At 38.0% G+C, this 15,865-nt stretch overlaps 2 protein-coding genes across 4 annotated transcripts in view; one reads left to right on the top strand and one right to left on the bottom strand.

Annotated features, from left to right (window-relative positions):
- The first annotated feature begins 972 nt into the window (after nucleotides 1-972).
- Nucleotides 973-15,003, top strand: Polr2G (DNA-directed RNA polymerase II subunit Rpb7). Of its 3 annotated transcripts, none has more exons than XM_071663945.1 (8): nucleotides 973-1,117; nucleotides 4,591-4,700; nucleotides 7,170-7,260; nucleotides 8,220-8,339; nucleotides 10,237-10,302; nucleotides 10,607-10,678; nucleotides 12,081-12,114; nucleotides 14,780-15,003. In XM_071663945.1, exons 1-8 carry the CDS (start codon nucleotides 1,106-1,108, stop codon nucleotides 14,791-14,793), a joined length of 519 nt encoding a protein of 172 aa, XP_071520046.1. In that variant the 5' UTR covers nucleotides 973-1,105; the 3' UTR covers nucleotides 14,794-15,003. The 3 variants fall into 3 exon arrangements, with proteins under 3 accessions (XP_071520046.1, XP_071520047.1, XP_071520048.1); XM_071663946.1 differs by lacking the exon at nucleotides 973-1,117 and adding an exon at nucleotides 2,832-2,855; XM_071663947.1 differs by lacking the exon at nucleotides 973-1,117 and adding an exon at nucleotides 3,090-3,123.
- LOC139749743 (WW domain-binding protein 4) overlaps nucleotides 15,000-15,865 on the bottom strand; it is a 28,834-nt gene continuing 27,968 nt past the window's right edge. Inside the window, exon 5 of the mRNA XM_071663944.1 lies at nucleotides 15,000-15,322. Coding sequence (XP_071520045.1) covers nucleotides 15,100-15,322 — 223 coding nt within the window. The 3' untranslated portion in view covers nucleotides 15,000-15,099. The remainder of the gene's footprint in view (nucleotides 15,323-15,865) is intronic.

The following is a 15,865-nucleotide window of genomic DNA, read 5'->3' as shown; positions in this document are numbered from 1 at the left end:
TGGATGATAGCTATCTGACTAGGAGGAATCATTAAAACACATGTCAGAGAACCTTGTCAAATGAGAAGATGGTGGCAAGTACGGTCTCATAGGTTTTACCTAAGTGTTTGTTTATCCTGAAGTGATAAATGTGCGAAACAACATGAATAACAAAGACCGAAACAAGATGCAACCACAGTTGCACAAATGATTTATGAAATTCAACCCTGGAAATTGTAATGATATGAGAAGAGGTTCAAACGGACCAGATGGCGACTTCTATATCGGCAAATGAATAGGAGAGTTATGGTGCGATAGAGACCAGAGTTGATATCACCAGTGATTCATACTCAACTCTCCAGCACAAGCAACTGGGGTAGACATCTCACCTCTTGCACCACCATACATCACCCATATTTTTCTTCAACGTCTCAATTTTTCATTATCACAAAACAAAACTGAAACAAAGGGGAATGCTTGCTTAGGACCTTAGGTCTAAAGGAATGGACTAAAAAAGAAATACTAGAAATAAATGTAATGCGAAACGAAGAAAACTAGGAAGCGCTCAACCTTATCGCACTGGAAGAAAGAAAAAGGGAGACATGATAACTATATAGAGATTTCTAAGATGATCTAATGACGAACATGTCTTTGTTGACATAGGGGAAACTACAACAGGGACTTTGTAGAAGTTAGGCTTGGAAAGTATACAGAATGTCTTGGATTTGTAGAAAAAGCAAAGCGGCAAAAATAGTAGTTGCGTCTACCACTGAATACTTACAACAATTTCTAATAAAGTAACCGGTTAAGAGACACGGACCAGTGAGTTAAAAGCTTCCTCTCCCCACCTCTGATACACAAATAGATAATCAATGTCATATCTGTTTCCTGAGACCATACCTATTCCTGTAGCCTTAGTCAGCTGACTGTTGCAAGTAATCTTCAGCTCTTTTAGAAGAGCCATTCCAAGTCGTGCATTCAAAACTCTAATCTTAAAATTGTATATTAGATGACGTCATCAATGTTATGACGTTCAATTGAGCTCCATCTATGGCACAGGAACAACTGTAGATATTGTTTGTTTATCTTTTCGAAACTGTGAGCTTTGCCGTAGCAAAATATAGCCATGTTTTATCATGTAAGCAATATTGTTTACATTGAGTGTTTGATGCATCTCACCCACTTCGTTAATTAACATATGCAGATTTTTCAGGGGTGATTGCGGAATAGGATACTTCTATTAGGGTTCCGGGGCTTAAGTACCTCTTAACGAAGGGTACAAACGTGCTACTGGCCCTCACAGGACAGTTTCTCACAGAACAATGTGTAAAGCAAGCAGTTCAGACCTGTGTTCATCCTTACTTGAGGCTTTGTATCGTTAGGCTTTGGATGAAAGTTAAGAACTGTATCCCAGGTTTAGAGGAATGATACAAACCAACTAATGTTTTCGTGTGTTCTGTGTTAGCTAGAAATTTGTGTGGTAATTTGAAATGATTTAATTATACTGAGTAATTTTCCACGAGAAAGGCGTGCAGATGTCAATTGGTCAAAGTTCGCACGTTAGGTTAAGCAATATTTCAATATTTCTTTTTAATCAGCTGTTACTTTGCCAACTATTGATAGTTTTTAGACTAGCAAGACATTAAGTTTACTTTCCCCTCAACCACCTCTGGGTCATGTTGAGGGAGGTTATGGTTATGGTAGGGTTGGCTGGAGTTAGGGGGATTTGGAGCAGAAGCCCCTTGTGAGGGTTAGGATTGACTGTCATACTTTTTGCAAGCTTTGAGATAGTGATATTCAGGAAACATGCATTATTTGGTGGATTATTAACTAATATAGAGCAGTTATTGAGTGCAATTTTTTATTTGGTTATAGGATTGGCTTCTGTGTTGGAGATGGATGAGTGAGTGCAGGCATGTGCTTAGAGATCGAGAAACAGAGTTGATTTAAAGATCCAGGGAAAAGTTCAACAGTGGATCCTTTTCTGGAATTTTATTTAATTGTAGTATGTTCTTGTTGTTTTCAAATGATTTGGATTATTTTCCAGTTGTGTTTGTCCTCAAAATATGTTACTAATCTGTTGCCCAAGAAAAATCCCTGCTTTGAATATTGCTTTTGTGAGAGCTATGTTTTGACTAATATTTCCATTAAAGTGATGTTTTCCAGGAACGCATCAGTGAAGATAATTAAGGACTTCATATATCCAATTGATTGGAAAACTCACTCAACCAGATGGAGTCCAGTCTTATTTCATTTGGTTCTGTGGAACCTCAATTATGTTTGTATGTGCACCTAGGTAACCTCCCTATCTGTGTTGGTGTGGACTATTATTACCCACCTCAATTTCAAGGCTAAGTTCTGAGTAAGGGCAAGAGTAGGGTTACACATGGGTGCTAGACACCTTCACAGACTGTAGCACCTAAGTTACCTTGCAAACATGAGAAAGAAGGTTATTACACAGTTTGTGTTGATGTTGCCACAATCTCCAAAACTTATAGCAAATGTCTATAGATGTACATGTTACAGATAGATGCATGAAATAGAGGGAAAAATGTAAGGCTAGATACCCAATCTCTCTTTTAAGAGTCTTTGTTTTTTTCACTCGATCAAATTCTGGACATTTCTAAGATAGCGTTATTTATGTTTACTGGTACATTCATTAGTTTTGCATGTCTTGAAATTTTTATCAAGCTGTGGATAGCAGAGTACAAACAATCCTTTTTTTTAGTTTTACAGTCAGTAGTGGGGAGGTGCGATGAATAATAGGAAAAAGCTGGGGTTAAATTGGATAATGTACTCGCTGAAGATCATTTGAGACTTAGAAATTGCAAATCTGAGCTGGTTTCCTAGCCAGCTAGTGGGCACTGATGAATCAGGTATTATATCCCCAACTGCCTGTATTTTATTTTTGACATTATTTTACCTTACTCCACCTCTGTGTTACATTTAAGGTAGGCTAGGGTCAAGGGGCTGGGGATAGAGCACTCCATTTAGGGATTAGGTAAGGTTGGTTGGTTTGACTGTTTTTACTCAACTCTGCCTCGACTTCTTGACTGAGGTCTCCATGTAGACTTAAGGCAATTGACAGTGATCTTTTCTCTTCAGAATTGATATATGTATGAATCTTGAACTACTCTCCTGCAGGTAAAGTAGATCATGTCAGTAGTAAAGTGGAAATATTGGAAATGTAAATTAGTTAGCTAGATAGTATCTAACTCAGTGGTGCTGATTAGTCAGTGAGATAACCACAGCAATATCTGTCACTTAGAGAGGACGCACAGCAGATGGTACTTTAACTTCCGTGTTCAAAAGCGTACAAAGTAGCAAGTATTTGGTTATCGTTTACTTGTTAGTTTGTTGATGATTTTTTATAAAGTAGCAAGTATTTGGTCATCAGTTAATTGTTAGTTTGTAGATTTTTCTTTACTAATGATTTCAACGTGCACCTTGTACCTCATACATTTTATTTATAATACTTTGTCGCTGTCTCCCACATTAGCGAGGTAGCACAAGGAAACAGATGAAAGAAAGGCCCAACCCACCCACATACAAATGTATATACATACACGTCCACATACGCACATATACATACCTATACATCTCAACGTATACATATATATACACACTCAGACATATACATGTATACACATGTACATAATTCATACTGTCTGCCCTTATTCATTCCCGTCGCCACCCCGCCACACATGAAATGACAGCCCCCTCCCACTGCATGTGCGCGAGGTAGCACTAGGAAAAGACAACATAGGCCACATTTGTTCACAGTCAGTCTCTAGCTGTCATGTATAATGCAACCAAACCACAGCTCCCTTTCCACATCCAGGCCCCACAAAACTTTCCATGGTTTACCCCAGACACTTCACATGCCCTGGTTTAATCCATTCACAGCATATCGACCCCAGTATACCACATCGTTCCAATTCACTCTATTCCTTGCATGCCTTTCACCCTCCTGCATGTTCAGTCCCTGATCGCTCAAAATCTTTTCACTCCATCTTTCCGAAACCTCCAGTTTAGTCTCGCACTTCTCCTCGTTCCCTCCACCTCTGACACATATACCCTCTTTGTCAGTCTTTCCTCACTCATTCTCTCCTTGTGACCAAACCATTTCAAAACACCCTTTTCTGCTCTCTCAACCACACTCTTTTTATTACCACACATCTCTCTTACCTTTTACATTACTTACTCGATCAAACAACCTCACTCCACATATTGTCCTTAAACATCTCATTTCCAGCATATCTACCCTCCTCCGCACAACTCCATCTATAGCCCATGCCTTGCAACCATATAACATTGTTGGAACCACTATTCCTTCAGACATACCCATTTTTGCTTTCCAAGGTAACGTTCTCAACTTCCACACATTTTTCAACGCTCCCAAAACTTTTGCCCCCTCCCCCACCCGGTGATTCACTTCTACTTCCATGGTTCCATCCGCTGCCAAATCCACTCCCAGATATCTAAAACACTTCACTTCCTCCAGTTTTTCTCCATTCAAACTTACCTCCCAATTGACTTGTCCCTCAACCCTACTGAACCCAACAACCTCATACATATAAGCGTTATTAACTTTTTGGTGATTTTTTACAGATTTCTCTTGAACATGAGATTTTACTGCACCCTAGATATTTTGGCCCTCAGTTAATGGACACAGTCCGACAGATGCTCTTTACTGAAGTAGAAGGCACGTGTACTGGAAAGTAAGGAAAGTTTGATTATATTTTATGTATGTTTTGCTTTTATGTTTTCAAGTAATTCTTTGATGAAAATATAAGTATTTTGTTTTTCACTGGTGTGTTCAGAAATTTGCTCAAAGGGTTATTTGTTTTAGTTCGTTACACTCTCATGCCTTACATTTCCATGTAGAAATGATTACATCCAATCTGTCACTATACATCACTTTACTATATCCAGATGCATATTATTTAAGTTACTCCTTACTGCTTTTAAATTCTTAATCCTTATTGTGAGTAGGTAGTGATAACTACTTTATTTATGTGGATGACAATTTGGCATGCAGAGTTTTTAAATCTTTTTATGCCACTGTATTGCTTTTGGGCCTTTGAGGTGGAGAGTGCAAAACTTATTGCTATTAGAAGTATTTTGGTAAAGGACTCATTGTACAGTTTTGCTGGAAAAAAATAGAAGTGGAGAAATTTCAGACAAAAATATTGTGATTATTTTTTTTTTTTTACTTGATTGCTGTTACCTGCAGTAGCAAGATAGCATAATTGACAAAAGAAGAAAGGCTGCATTTGCTCAGATCCATTCTCATATTGTCATGTGCATTGCACTGAAACTACTTTCTATCCACAAACAGGCCCCACAGACCTTTCCATGGTTTCCCCCTGGTTCAGTCCATTGACAGCATGTAAACTCATGTATACCATATTGTTCCATTTCACTCTGTCCCTTGCATCCCTTTCACCCTCTTGCATATTGCATGTTCGAGCCCCGATCACCCGAATTCTTTCTGTATCCTTCTATCTCCAATTTGGTCTCCTCCTTTTCCATATTCCCTCCACATCTGATGCTTATATTCTCTTTGTCAACCTCCCCTATTTCATTCTCTCCATATCTTTAAACCATTTCAGCACACCTTCAGCTCTCTCAGTCTCACTCTTTTTATTACCACACCTTCCTCTTACCCTTTTAATATTTACTCAAACTACCTCATGCCACAATTTGTACTCAAACATTTCACTTCCTTTCACCCTCCTCCTCACAGTTTTATCTATAGCCCATGCTTCACAACCATACAACATGGTTGGGACTATTATACCGTCAGACTTACTTATTTTTGTTCTCCCAGATACTTACCTCTCTTTTCATACATTCCTCACTGCTCTCATAACCTTAACCCCCTCACCTACTCTATGACATGTTCATGTCAGTGGTTCCATTTGCTGCTATGTCCACTCCCAGATATCTAAAACATTTCACTTGCTCCAGATTTTCTCCATTCAAACTCATGCCCCAATAGATTTGTTCTTCTACCCTGCTAAACGTAATAACTGTGCCTTTATTCACATTTACTTTCACCTTAATTTCACCCAAACTCAGTTATCAACTTCGGTGTTTTCTCGTTCAGAACTGCCACGAATGCTGTGTCGTCAGCATACAACAACTGACTAATCTCCCAGGCCCCCCTCATCCCCTACAGACTGAATACTTACTTCTCTCTCCAAGACTTGCATTTACCTCCCTCACCACCTTTTCCGTAAACAAATTAAACAGCCATAGTGACATTGTCCATTTCTGCCACAAACTGACCTTCACTTGGAATCATTCACTCACTTCTCTTCCTAATTGTACACATGCCTTGCACCCTTAATAAAGACTTCTCTCCATCCACACCATGTATTCTTAAAACCTTCCACAAGGCATCTCTATCAACCTTATGCTTTCTCCAGATCCATAAATGCCTCTTTCAAATTCTGTTTTTGAGTGTTTCTCACACACATTTCTAATGTGAACAACTGCTCTACCACTTCTGAAACCACACTGTTCCTCCCTAATCTTATGCTCTGTACATGCTTTCACCCTTTCAGTCCCTACTTTTCCATACAACTTATCAGTTACACTCAACAAACTTATACCTTTCTTGTATGAACACTCTTTTGTCCATGAACAGCTGCTTTACCACTTCTGAAACTACACTGTTCCTCCCCATTCTGATGCTCTGTACATGCTTTCAACCTTTTAGTCACTACTTTTCCATTCAATGTATCAGGTACACTCAACAAACTTTTACCTTTGTCCCCCTTGCCTGTATTTAATAGCACTATACATGCATTCTGCCAATCCTCAGGTGTGTCACCATTATCCATACATACACTAATAAGACTAGGGTGATAAATTTTTGAAGGAAAGTTTTAGATTTTAAAATAAGTTTTAAAGAAAGCCAAAATATATGATTCTATATTGATAATTTTTTGATTTTGATATCTTTTTGTGCCAAAAAGGGCTGAATAAACATTAAGTTTTAGTGCTTTACTAATTACACAAAATTAAACCAAACTTGACTGTAGTGCAACTGTGAAGCTGCAGGAGCCCCATAAAAGGGATCTTAGGGCTGCATAATGATGTAAATGAATGATTTTTTTTTTCTATGTTTATTGATGTACCCAAAACTTTTGAATGCTGATATGTATGTCATAATTTTCCAGATATGGGTTCGTCATAGCTGTAACAACGATTGATCACATTGGCTCTGGTATGATTCAAGTTGGCCGTGGCTTTGTTTTGTATCCTATAAAGGTAGGTTTTCTGTTTGACTCCATATATCTTTTTCATTTTATAGTTTGTGATTTGTCACTCTTTAAAGTGCTCAACTTTACCTTTTTCTGCCACTTCTCAGTATCAGATTTTTTTTTATTATTATTTAAAGGGAAAACTGTACCTCGTGGAACCTCTGATGGGACGTCCTCCTCCATCAGGCAATCCCAATTGCTGATATTTCATTTTTGTTTTCTTAAACTGGATCAATCATCCTAGCTTATTTTGTATGTTCTTTTTTGCTACCATATTGAACAAAATTATGTATTTTATCACGTCATATACCTTGGCAAAGTCCAGAAAGATGGTCTTAGAAGATAAGAGAGAGGATACATAAGTAGAGTTGAATATAACAGAAGTGCATTAGGAAAGAAATAGACACGCTTTGAACAACTTTTAAAGGCTTAAAGTATTTTTGATAAGGATGTTAGGGGAGTGATTTTTTGTTAAAGTGTAACGGAAGTATTTTTTTGATCAAGGGTTGATTTTATATCAAAGTGTCTAGTCACAGACTAGAGTCCTCATCCAGGCTGGGCCTTGAATGAAAAAAAGAAGGGGAATGAAAAAGAGGGGAAAAAAGTTGAAGACGAGGAAATAGAATAAAGAGGATGGATGGATGCTGTGTGTAAGGGAAAATATTATGTTTAGCCTTGTAGCTTAGTTTTACTGAGACAAAAGTCAATCAAAAGTCTTGTGATGTAGGGCATCACATGATTCCAGACATCACTTAAGCACTTATGAGTTCGGACAGTTGTACTTCCATCAGAAAACTCATATGATGACTTGATGTGTAGGGTGAATGATTGTGGAGAACTGTAGCTGTAGAGTTCCATGTGAAGATTAGTCTGAGTGGGCTTTAGAGTTGTATGCATTTGATCCATCAATGAAAATGAGATTGTAGATAGCTAGTGATAGATTTATCATTTCCACTTTTATTCCAGTATAAAGCTATTGTGTTCCGGCCATTTAAAGGAGAAGTCCTTGATGCTGTTGTTACACAAATTAATAAGATTGGTCTCTTCTGTGAAATTGGACCCATGCAGTGTTTCATCTCAAGACATGTAAGCTTCTTATGAGTTATCATTGTTATCAGTGTTATTCGAAATTTAACCTCTTCTGCATTTAACAGCAGTGGAAGGTGCACTCTTTCTCGTCTTGTCCTTTGTACTGGTCGATTAAAAAAAGCTGCAAGGTCCAACTAGTCAGCATAATATCTTCCTCTCCAAAAATCCATCCTGCATGGGCCTGCCATTTATAGCACTAGAAAATAATCATAAAATCACCTGATGGGTATCCCACACCTCACCCTCCCCTAGTGTCATTGAACGCATAGCCAAAAGCTACCCAGTTAATACTATGAATCTCATCCACCAGAGGCAAGGGCTGATTGGACATCAAATTGTTGAGAGTTTGTGATTATGGTAGGTGTTGAAAGTGCCACCCCTCTACAGTACTGAAGTGTGTGGTATTAGAAAGAGCTACCACATTCAGATTTATTTGTAGAAACAAAAATTATTGAGTCAGATGTGATAGTCATTGCAAGTGCTGCAAATTTCAAGAGTATGTAGGGGATACATGTCCAAGAATTCAGCTGCAGGCTCTTTGATTTTTAAGTTTATTATGATTTATTATAATCACAGATGTTGATGTTTAGTCTTGTTCCTACTTGTGATTCAGCCTCCTGATGTTGAGCTTGACATACTGAGGGATGAATTATTATTTTAATGTAGTTGTCTTCTGACTATAGGGAAGTTGCTTGTGATTCAGTACCTTGCACCATCACTAAGTTGTGGAGTAGCAAATGCATGTGTAAGAGTGGATGGAGAGTTGAGCAAAAGTTTCACTATACATGTGGGTGTGACAGGGCTGTGTGATGTCACAGTGGCATTTTAAAACACATATGGATGGAGAGACAAGAGAGGTGAAAATAAAACCAGGAAAAGGGGGTGCAGAGATGGAGTGTGCTGGTGAGGTATGATGGCTAGTGACAAGTCTGTTTGCAGATGATATTGTGTTATTTGCTGAGAGTGAAGAGGAGTTGCAGAAGTTTGAAAGTGTTTTACGATGTGGGAAGCATAGGCGATTGAAGGTAAATATGAATAAAAGTAAAGTAATGGTGTTTGGAAGGATGCAGCGTGAAAGCATAGATTTTGTAAAACTATAAAGTGAAAGAAGAAATTGTACTAATTTTCTCATTCAGACTAACACCTGAACTGACCTCTTTCTTTCCATTGATAAACCTAAGAACCTTGCTTTGTTCACATTAACTCACTTCTTTCTCCTTTCACATACTCTCCCAAACTCAGAAAGCAATTTTTGCATTTTCTCACTTGAATCTACCACCAGCACTGTGTTATCAGGAAACAAATACTGACTTACATCCCAGGTATCTCCTACCTCACCCTTACCAGACTACAGACCTACCCTTTTGCTCCAAGTCCCTGTATTCCTTTCTCTCATTACCTCTTCTTTCTCGAGTAGTGGATAGTCTTTAGGAGTAGGGGTGCAGTGCACAACCTCCAATCTGTATCGTTCTTGGGCTCTTTCTGTGACTGAATTAGGCATGGCTTTACTGGCAACCAGACTTACTTAGTAATTTCTGGCTCATGACTAGGCTGAAAAATTAATTATTTGATTAAGGGGTTTAGGTTTAGATAGTCAACAATAGAAAATATTGAATGCAGAAACATCTAGGATGAATTCTGACACACCTCTCATGCCCATCTAAGGTTGACAGTTAAAAACACACATGCTAAGGAATTACATATTTTAGCAACCAGGTGGATAATTCTGTAACAACTAATTGTCTTTGAAATGTTTTCTTGCATTATTCCCAATATGTCGGCAAGTATGACAATACTGTATCATTATTACTAATGCATCTGTATTACTAATTACTTGTTAGAATGTGAATGAATTGCATCAGACATCTGATATCAATGATTTTTTATTTTTCAGTCCATACCACAAGACCTTGAGTTTGATCCAAATTCAAATCCTCCATGTTATAAGAGCAGAGATGAGGTGAGTAGAGGTAGCAGATTACATAATCGCAATTCTTGTCATGGTAACATGGGAGCAAGTTTGTCGTAGGGGCTCGTGCATTCCTGCCTTTTGCTAGCCTGTGGGATTGGGGTCAGGATGAAAGTGGGGCACTGCAGCTGCTTTTAACAAAAGTTGGAGGCTCATAAGGGTGGGTTGACTGCAAGAGGAATGAATGCGAAAGTAAAGGGCTAAGGAGATAATGATTAGTTCCCCTTGTAAAAAAAAATACAAGTTAACCTTAGAATGGAACAAATCCTTAATTGCTGTTTTCTTTTGTCACCAGGAAGTTGTCATACAGCAGGATGATGAAATCAGAGTCAAGATTGTCGGTACCAGAGTAGATGCTACAGATATTGTGAGTTATTATTGCCACTGGAACAGTATCAATTTTGCTTGCAAATGTATGGAATCATAGCTTTTATTGTCTTTTAGGAGTATTGCTTTGGTAATCTTTTACATTTTGGTTTTAGTGGCCAAGGATCAACTCATTTTGGAAAGTATTACCCATAAGAATTATAGAAACTGCAATTTCAGACATATACATGTATACACATGTACATAATTCATACTGTCTGCCCTTATTCATTCCCTTCGCCACCCCGCCACACATGAAATGACAAGACCCTCCCCCTGCATGTGCGCGAGGTAGCACTAGGAAAAAACAACAAAGGCCACATTCGTTCACACTCAGTCTCTCGCTGTCATGTATAATGCACCCAAACCACAGCTCCCTTTCCACATCCAGGCCCCACAAAACTTTCCATGGTTTACCCCAGACGCTTCACATGCCCTGGTTCAATCCATTGACAGCATGTCAATCCCGGTATACCACATCGTTCCAATTCACTCTATTCCTTGCACGCCTTTCACCCTCCTGTATGTTTGCTCAAAATCTTTTTCACTCCATCCTTCCACCTCCAATTTGGTCTCCCACTTCTCCTTGTTCCCTTCACCTTTGACACATATATCCTCTTTGTCAATCTTTCCTCACTCATTCTCTCCATATGTCCAGACCATTTCAACACCCTCTTTTGCTCTCTCAACCATACTCTTTTTATTTCCACACGTACTTGAGTTTACACCCTGAGTGAAAAATCACCTTTGGTGAGGCTGTATTTCATCATTTAATGATACAGCAGACTCATGAAACAACCTTTTTACTTGAGAGAAGCCCATCCTATCCTTGCCACTGTGTGTATTATTATCTTGAAGCTATGGGAGCCCCTGGATCAGAGAAAGGTCTCTTGGGCTTATATGATAATAATCATTTATATATTTGGCCCAACTCTTTATGTTTATAATGTTGGTATGATGTGTTTTCCCATGTCAAGAAGTTCTTCAGAAAAAATATACAGCAAGATAGTTGGGCAGCCAGCAGGTATACCAGCCAGTGGGAATGTGGCTGGGGACCACATCTCTGGCAGACTGGTTCTTACAAAATGAGAATGATGATGATGATAATTTATATATTTTGCCTTACCTTTTTTATTATTACAGTGTTGGAATGATGTATTTTTAAGATGAGTTCCCCATTTCCAGAAGTTCTTCAGAAAAGATAGATATTAAGATAATTGGGTAGCTAGTAGGCTTACCAGCCAATGGAAAGTGGTAGATTGGTTTTTACAACATGTATGTGCATGTCTGTATGCACCTCGTCCACTCCATGTAGATGGGAACAAACTAGATGATTATAGATTGGTAGATGGGTTGGTAAAATGCTTTGTCTGTGATTGATTTTACCTTTATTTTTCTTTCAGTTTGCAATTGGCACCCTTATGGATGATTACCTTGGTAAGATTCTATATTTTCATAATATAAAACATTTCTATCAAATTGATTGCAATTACTCACTTTTATTATTCTTGGATAAAAGAACAGTAACTAATACAGGGCTTAGAGTGTTGAAGGTAGAAATGTCCACTTGCATGAATGGTGAAATTTATCTGAATAGAGCTTAATCTTTCAGGGAAATTTTTTCTAGTTCTTTTCAATTGTTTAGAAAGCTTTTTAGCAATACTCTGTACCCTTTGCTTCACCACAGATCATATAGCTAGCCCCTATGCATAAGTTATAATCTCTGAAAAAGTCTTTGAAAAATGTTTGAATGCCTTTTCGAATTTCAAATATAACAATAAGTTAAACAAAGCTCAAGGGGAAGGGGAAGAAAATTTTGGGAATGTTTAAGGGATAAAGTCTGGAGTTAATGTGAGGGCAAGATTAAAGGATGGGTGGCACTTCTGCTGAAGGTGTTGTAGGAATGTGTTGAAGAATGTGAGGAAGTGAGTTCCTGACAGGCATGAGAGTGATAGTTTATTTTGAGAGGTAGGCGGTTGTCATTGTTTGTGCATCAGGTAGTGAGAGGAAGGAAGAAGAGAGGCAAGTGTTTTAGGAAAAGCTGATTTTGTGTATCAAAAGTTTTAATGCAAGGGATAGATGATAGTGATAGGAGATTTGAATGCAAGGATGGATGATGTGACAGTTGATTGCATTATTAGAGGGCATGGGGGTACCCAGTGTAAATGAAAATGTTGTACAGTAACTTGTTAAGGTGTATACTGAAAAAGGACTATTGACAGGGAATACCTTGTTAAGAAAATGTGAATTCTTAGTTATGCAGGCAAGTGAGGTAGTTGGGTGAATGAGCTGTATTGGATTATTTGTAAATTAATAAGCATGCAAGGGAGAGGCTTTTAGATTTTAATGTGCCAGGAGGGTTAGCCAATGGGATGTCTGATCACTTCTTGGTGGAGGTGTGTGAAAGGTTTTAGTGGCATTTGGAAAAAGGAAATGACATGGGAGTGAAGAGGGTGAGGAAATTGAGTGAACTTCGAAAAGAGGCTTATGTGCATAGATACCGAGAGAGGTTGAGTGGAGAATGGAACAAGGTGAGAATAAAAAAAAGAGGGAGAGTGGGTGGGGAACGGAAGGTATTTAAGGAAGCATGGCTTACATGCATAAGTGAGGTAGTTGACCTGTGGAAGGTAGGAGGTGGGTGTTTGTCAAGGGTAGTGAATTGTGGGATGAGTTTTAGTTACTAGTGAAATAGAAAAGTGGTGTATGAGCAGTATTTTCAGGGAAGGAATGTAAGTGACTTGGAGATGTACACTCAATGAAAATTGTTTGGCACCAATAAGGCTTGATACAATATGACACTTGCCTCACATGATCTTTCTTCTAATGGCCCGCATTAACGAGTTAGCATCAAGAACAGATAATTGAGCCTTAGAGGGAAAAATCCTCTCTTGGTTCTTTGTTCTGTTCCATCTTTTGCAAAGTAATACAGGAAGGAAGGATTTCTGGCCTGCCGCTCCCACCCCTTCTTAGTTGCCCTTTACAACACGTAGGGAATACATAGGCAGTCTGTGGGGATGAGAGGGCCTGGAAAGTGAGTTAGTTGTTTTTTGCTGATGTCACAGCACTGGTGGTGGATTTGAGTAAGAAACTGCTGAAGTTGGTGACTGGTTTTGGAAGAGTGTGTGAAAGTAGAAAAGTTGAGAGTGAATGTGAATTAAAAGAAAGGTTATTGGGTCCAGTAGGGTTGAGGGACAAGTTAGCTGGGTGTAAGTTTGAATAGAGAAAAATTGGAGGAAGTGAAGTGTTTTAGATATCTGGGAGTTGATATGGCAGCAAATGAAACCATGGAAGTGAAAATGAGTCCTAGGGTGGGGTTAGGCAAAGGTTCTAGGAGTGCTGAAGAGCATGTGGGAAGGGAAAACATTACTTGGGAGGGCAAAAATAGATATTTTGAAGTAATGGTAGTACCAACAATATTATATGGATGCAAGGCATGGGCTATAGAAAGGCTTTATGGATGTGAGTCTTGTGCCTTAGGTGTAAAAATGTGGAAGGGGTAAATTTATTGGATATGGAATGCTTGAGGACAATATATGGTGTGAGGGGGTTGATTGATTGAGGATTGATAGGGTGAGAGTGAAATGAAGTAGCAAGCAGAGTATGCTTGAGAGAGCTGAATAGGATGTGGAAATATAGAGAGGATGAGTGAGGAGAGACAATAAAAGGACATATGCATCAGAAGTGGAGGGAATAAGGAGTACATAGCTAGAATGAGAATTTGGCATGATGGCAGTGCTAGAACATAATGTTCATATCTGTCTTATAAGACTTATAAGAGACTATTCCCCTCTTCTGTTTTATAGTTACATTTTGGGATCATCTGGGACTAATTTCAAGCACATGTCGCTTTCTTTTATAAATTCATATAGCTGTTCTTTACATTAATGATGGTCCATTATATAGCTGTTTGAGCTTCCCTCCAGGCATTTGTATATTTTGTTTGAAGTATTTTTACTTTTCTTTGGTATTGAGTGTGCATTACCAAAATTGTCACCTACATCTTTAGTGCCCTGTAGTTCTAGATTGAAAATCTTAATTGTATTAATATAGCTCGTTATTAATTTATAAATTAAAAATTTTGTAATGTCAATTTTAATTTCAGGTCTTACAAGCTAAGAAGAAATGCTCATCTTTCAAGATATTTATTATCCATGAATATAGAATTCCTCTCGTTTGAATAATACCTATTTTCCTCATTTGCTAAATCCTCAGGTGAAGCATTCTTGAAGCTGAACATCATTTCATATTCTTATATTCAAAGTATGAATTTGAGCTTTAGTAACACTATGTAAAATATAATGCCTGTGAATAAAACTATAAAATATTTCTGAGGCTTTAATTATCCCCTTATGGTGACAAAAGTACATCCACAAATATTATATCATGCATTAAAGTAAAACTTCTAAATTTCCTTAGGAAAAGTTATAAATCGTCAGTTCTTCTTCTCATACTTTTTTTACTTTCATATGCAGCTTTCCTCTTCTTAAATGCAACATTTCCACAGCTGTCTCTATCATTCGCTGAGAGTGTTACTGTTCTTTCTTCAAAAGAGACTTCAGGTTTTTTAAATGATACTTCAGGACCATAATATCCCTCCTCAACAATTTCTGGAAGCTGGTAGTCCACTGAATGCTGCTGAGAGTCACTGAGTCATGGAAAAAAATAAGGTTATTAGTTTTCAACTAAAATTAAAGGTGAACAAAATTTGAGTAACAAAAATAAAGTGAAAATAAAGAGGATAAATTCTGAGAAGCTGAAATGAAAAACTTTTATTCAGATTTCATCCATATTATTTACATGTGTTAGAAATAGATGAAATATCTGAAATGTTACAATTTTTACAAAAACTTTCATAACTTAAGTATAAGTTTTTAATGCCATACTGTTCTTCCCACTTTAGCAAAGGAGCATCAGGAAGAGAGACAAAGCCTCGCCTTCAAATCTACACTTTACCTGTCATAAGTAATGTGCTGAAACCAAAGCCCACCATACTTAACCAAGCCCCACAAAATTTTATGGTTTTCTTTGGTTCCTTCATACACTCTAGTTCATCCCACTGACAATACATGGCCCATACTTTTTTCTTATACCATGTCAGTCCAATTCATTTTACCCCATGCACACTTCTCACCCTCTTTAATGTTCAAGTCCCGATACCCCGAAGCCTCTTTCATTCCACCCTTGCATT

This window comes from Panulirus ornatus, chromosome 8 (assembly GCF_036320965.1).
Source record: "Panulirus ornatus isolate Po-2019 chromosome 8, ASM3632096v1, whole genome shotgun sequence".
NCBI lineage: Eukaryota > Metazoa > Arthropoda > Malacostraca > Decapoda > Palinuridae > Panulirus > Panulirus ornatus.
This window is presented reverse-complemented; position numbering and strand designations above follow the sequence as displayed.

Coding starts and splice junctions, on each gene's coding strand:
- Polr2G (XM_071663945.1), top strand. Junction 7,261..8,219: donor TTGTTTTGTATCCTATAAAG/GTAGGTTTTCTG, acceptor CTTTTATTCCAG/TATAAAGCTATTGTGTTCCG. Junction 8,340..10,236: donor AGTGTTTCATCTCAAGACAT/GTAAGCTTCTTA, acceptor TTTATTTTTCAG/TCCATACCACAAGACCTTGA.